Raw genomic sequence first — 5,212 nt, 5'->3', positions numbered from 1 at the left:
TAGTCACCCCATGAATCTGGAATTATACGCTAGGGTGGAAGGATCTGCGCGACAGGTGGTGGGCTTCGCAAGTCGCAATGTGGATGGGCGAGAGGGGTTTAGTGATTGTGATTGGTTTTGTGTTACGAGACGAGGGGCGAGGCGAGTGGGTGGGAGGAGGATGAGGGGTGGTGGGGTGGGGTGGGGTGATTGAGGGCACAGCGGGGTGTGGGGTGCGACGAGAGCCAAGATGACGCGGCTTGACCGAGACAGATGGAACAAGCGGCGACTGGGTGGGCAAGCACGCGAGTGCGGGCACAAACGGGTGCAGGTGAGAGCGCAGGCGAGAGTGCAGGCAAGGGCGCAGGCAAGGGCGCAGGCAAGGGCGCAGGCAAGCGCAGATCAGCCGGTGGCATGCCGGGTGAGGGCGCCCCAGGCAGCAAGGATGGCCCAGACGGTGTAGACGTAGAACGGGAGGGCAGCAGTGGTCGGGGAGAGCGGAACGCCGCAGACGGAGAGGAAAAAGTCAGAGCGGGCAAAGTAGGTGGCGAGGGCGGAGAGTGAGGACTGCCAGGCGTGCTCGTGGACGTGTGCGCCGCGGGCGGGCGAGGAGACGGTGTGTGAGGCCAGGAGCGGGAGCAGCGGCTCGTCGCCCGGGGTGACGCCGACAGACGATGACGGCGGGACCGAGTTGTACGGCGAGGCGGCAGGCGGCGAGGGCGGGGCAGAGCCAAAGCCGAGGAGAGGCGACGTTGCGGCAAGGAGCGAGTTGGCCTCAAAGGCAACGCGGGCGCAGAGGTACGAGGTTGCCGCGGGAACGCATGTGACAAGGTAGATACACAGGATTTGGGTGCAGAGGCGGGCGACGACGTAGCCGACGCCGCGCGAAGTGACCATCGAGTCCCATGTTAGGTAGAGGAACTGGACTGAGGTCTGGACGAGGATGCAGGCCGAGACAATGGAAAACGACGAAGAGGTGGCGCGGAGCGAGAGCAGCGTCTTCGAATGGAGCGAGTAGACCGGCCCGAGGTCGCGCGGGGCGGCGGCGAGCGAGCGGAGGAGCTGCTTGACCAGCACCGAGTGCAGGAAGCAGGTGAGCGAGTAGAACATAAGGAAGGTGAGGGTGAACATGGTGCGGAGGACGAGACCGGTCTTGACGACGACGGTGATGATCAGCGGAATGTCGCCGGTCACGTACGTCCGCACGTCGTAGTCAAAGGCCATGATGTCGAGGAGTGAGAAGGCGACGATGGCGGCGGCAAGGACGACCAGATGGCCGAGCGAGAGGAGGCGGAAGGAGGAGCGGGCCTCGGCCTTTGTCTTTGCGCACCCGTTGTTGCATGTTCGGCGGACGAGGGCGACGAGGTACTCAAAGCCGTGCTCGCGGCCAAAGTAGTGGATGGAGAAGCCGAGGGCGGCGACGGTGACGATGACCTTGAGGATGACCTCGACGAGGGCGCGGTAGAGCGAGTGCGAGAGGAGGAGATAGACTTCGGTGGCAAAGCCAGCAATGACCAGTGCCCACACAAACATGGCGTTGACCACAGTGAGCGTCGGTGAGGTCCCAGGCCAGATGCCCAGCACCATCTGCATGCCCAGCAGTATGTCGTAGTTGGGAGGATTGCGCTCGCTACGCCGCCCGGCCGCGGTACGCAACGACGCCGCATATGCGTCTGCTACCTGCATGACCTGAGGGTGGTGGGAGGCGGGTTGTTGGTGGGGGGAGGGAGGGAGGGAGAGGGAGAGAGGTATGGGAATGGGTATCGCACCGTGTGCGGGTTGTACGCCGTGGCTTGTGCGTGTGACCTGTAAGTGGCTGAGGGACACGTGACTTGGGCCGGTCGCCGCCGGTTGGCTGTTGAACGAGATTGATTGAATGGCAACGATTATGCGAAGGGGGGGGGGGATGGAACGAGATTGATTGAATGGCAACGATTATGCGAAGGGGGAGGTGGGGGGATGAACGAGATTGATTGAATGGCAACGATTATGCGAAGGGGGAGGTGGGGGGATGAACGAGATTGATTGAATGGCAACGATTATGCAAAGTGGGTCGAAGGGCAACGATGAACGCTTATCAACTCATCCCTTCCATCCGAACCGCCCACACCTCTTTCTTTCCATTGTACCCATCCCCACACCCACCACCACCACCCTTCCACACACACGCACATACCATGGCTGATGAGGGCAGTATAGAGACAGGACTGCTCGCGGCTTTGTGCGATCCAACATCGGCGGCGTTCACCAGCAATCCCGAGGGCGAGTTGGCGGATATGGCAGAGGCGCTCATGCACAGGTTCGAGATCAGGAGCGCGAGCGGGAAGCGATTCCGCATGGTCGAGCTCGAAGCGTATGTGCTGGGCGATGAGGCTACCGGCCACGCCGATCCGTTTGCCCATGCCCATGCGGAGCAGGCCTCGCCCGGGCAGTGGTACTTTCATCGCGCGAGCAACGCGCCAAACGCAAAGTACAAGGGCGGCTCGTTCAAGGGCGTCGACATCACCTTTGGCCGCGCCGGCTCTGTCTACGCCGGCATGCTCCTCCGCGGCGTCATCGAGCTAGGAGAGGCGAACGAACATGCTGCGCCGCTGGTCTCTGGTCCGTGCAACGTGGTTCACTCTCTGCTCGACGCCGCAGGCGTGCCATCCATCGTCGAGCTCGTGCACGCCAGCGGCGGCAACATCGGCGCCGACGGCCTTGCGCCCGCCACTGCCTGTCCGCTCCTCGGCATCTTTCCGGTCGAAGCCGAGCTGGAGCCGCGGTTTGTTCCGCTCGCCGGCCCGCGGATCGGGCTCACTCTCGCCAAGGCTGCCGCGCATGACGGTGCCATGGAGACCTACATCGCCCGGCGGTACCGCTGGCTCGCGCCGTTTGCACTCGGGCCCAAGAAGGTCTACGCCGTCCTCGCCTGCGCCATGAACGGCGAGTCTGCCGAGGACGCCGCCGCCCGGACCAAGGTTGGCCTCAAGACCGTCGCCCGCCAGCTCGACGCGTTTGCCTCTGGCGCCGCCGACGCGTCCGCCACCCTGGCCGCCGTCCGCGGCAAGGGCAAGATGAATGTCGCCCAGCTGTGCGCGATGCTGGGCGCTGCGCATGCGCTGCACGGGTAAAGACAATTTACAGGCTCGATCGCCCCGCACGCGCGTCAGACAGCCGCAAACGACGGTGGCGGCGCTGCTGCCTTGAGCAGCAGCTCGTCCTCGGCAAAGCCGTTGACAGCGCGGACCGGCGGCGGGACGACCGCCGCGAGAGCCGTCGTCGATCCCGGCGGCGGCAGCGGGTGGCGGGCGAGGTCGCGGACGACGTACACCTTGGTCCGCTCGCGCATGTTCATGACCCGGACGCGGCGCTGGACGATCTTGGAGACCAGCATTGAGAGGAGGATGATGCCCACAAAGACGCCGACAATAATGATGACGGCAACAATGACGATGGCAATGATGATCAGCGCCTCGCCGTCCTTGCTGTTGGAAGAGCCGGATCCGCCCGAGCACGAGCTGCCGGAGCAGTCGCTCGAGCCCGAGACCTCGCACCCGCGCGTGCACCCATCGCAGCACTCGAGGCAGCAGTTGCACCCGCCGATGTATGGGTCCGAGCGGTAGCCAGAGCCGTAGTACGTCGGCGTGTCACAGTAGATGTAGTAGCAACCGTCGAGCCGGCACGGCTGCCGCGCCCGGCGATATGGGTACGCCTTGGCCGCCTCGTACGGCGGCGGCGGCTCGCGATGGGCGGCCGACGTCTCGTCGCACCCGGTGCACCACACCAGCATTCGGTAGAAGCCGTAGGTGATGGCCATGCAGCCAAGGACGAAGAAGACAAACAGGCCGCCGCAGGTGTAGATGACAATAAAGTCGACAAAGTGGTCGTTCCAGTGCTCCGACATCCACCGGGTGGCCGAGAATCGGTTGATGATAGCATCCTTGGGCTGGAAGACAGCCTGGATGGCGAGGCCCACGAGGACAATGAACACATTGACGATGAGAAAGACAGTAGCAATGTCGCGGGCAACCAGCAGATAGAAGTGCATCTTGGACGGCTTCTTGCTCACCTCGTCAAACACATACTTGGAGCCACAGAGATCACAGGCATAGAACGACTCCTGCCGCGGCGCAACCGCCCGCCACGTATCCAGACAATCGCGATGGACCCACTTGACCGATCCCGAGCACGCGCATGGCGCAATCATCTCCTCGCCAGACCCTCCAGCATGGAGGCAGAGGCGACATATCGCCGCCCCAGGCCCCTCCTCGGCCGCAAACGACGGCTGCGGGCCTCCGTATCCGGTCCCTCCCCCGCTCTGGCTCCCGTACGCCGTGTAGGGGTTGACCATGTCTTGGCTGTTGACTGCTTGAGCAAGAGAGCGGTGTGCGGGACGGTGCCTGACCTCGGCCGGCCGTATCTCTTCGCATGCGGGGGGAATGAGGAGAATCCGTGGGCCATGGCTTCTACCGCACATGTGCCCAAGAAATGGGGGGGGGGGGCATGCGGATGAGCCAACATCATTGTCATCATCATCTCCATCATCTCCATCATCTCCATCATCTCCATCATCTCCATCATTATCATCATCATCTCCATCATCTCCATCATCTCCATCATCTCCATCATCTCCATCATCTCCATCATCTCCATCATCTCCATCATCTCCATCATCTCCATCATCTCCATCATCTCCATCATCTCCATCATCTCCATCATCTCCATCATCTCCATCATCTCCATCATCTCCATCATCTCCATCATCTCCATCATCTCCATCATCTCCATCATCTCCATCAGCTCCATCATCTCCATCATCTCCATCATCTCCATCATCTCCATCATCTCCATCATCTCCATCATCTCCATCATCTCCATCATCTCCATCATCTCCATCATCATCATCTCCATCATCTCCATCATCAGCTCCATCATCTCCATCATCTCCATCATCTCCATCATCTCCATCATCAGCTCCATCATCTCCATCATCTCCATCATCTCCATCATCTCCATCATCTCCATCATCTCGCATCGTCCCCCGCTCCCCCAATTGCTGCACGCGCACATGTAGCAAGTCGTGTGACTTGCGGCATGCAAGCGGCAAGCCACCGCCACAGCCACAGCATACCTCACTCCACCACACTCCCCCCTCCTCCTTCTCCTCCTCCTCCTCCTACTCACCCACACACATAACCATGTGCTTGGTTGCCTCTCTCATTGTCCTCACTCTCGTCATCTTTGCTACTGA

The 5,212-nt window shown here is 61.6% G+C and overlaps 2 protein-coding genes across 2 annotated transcripts; one reads left to right on the top strand and one right to left on the bottom strand.

Annotated features, from left to right (window-relative positions):
- Positions 1 to 1,510: 1,510 nt before the first annotated feature.
- AMSG_08486 (uncharacterized protein) lies at positions 1,511 to 3,111 on the top strand (the record flags this gene model as incomplete). Its single annotated transcript, XM_013899724.1, has 2 exons — positions 1,511 to 1,580; positions 2,185 to 3,111. 2 exons carry the CDS (start codon positions 1,511 to 1,513, stop codon positions 3,090 to 3,092), a joined length of 978 nt encoding a protein of 325 aa, XP_013755178.1. The 3' UTR covers positions 3,093 to 3,111.
- A 16-nt stretch (positions 3,112 to 3,127) lies between these two features.
- Positions 3,128 to 4,986, bottom strand: AMSG_08485 (zinc finger protein; the record flags this gene model as incomplete). Its single annotated transcript, XM_013899723.1, has 2 exons — positions 3,128 to 4,319; positions 4,481 to 4,986. 2 exons carry the CDS (start codon positions 4,984 to 4,986, stop codon positions 3,128 to 3,130), a joined length of 1,698 nt encoding a protein of 565 aa, XP_013755177.1.
- Between the last annotated feature and the right edge of the window lie 226 nt (positions 4,987 to 5,212).

The sequence above is a fragment of the Thecamonas trahens genome (assembly GCF_000142905.1).
Source record: "Thecamonas trahens ATCC 50062 unplaced genomic scaffold supercont1.42, whole genome shotgun sequence".
In the NCBI taxonomy this organism is placed as follows: domain Eukaryota; order Apusomonadida; family Apusomonadidae; genus Thecamonas; species Thecamonas trahens.
Note: the sequence above shows the minus strand (reverse complement) of the source record. Positions and strands in the feature narration are given on the sequence as shown.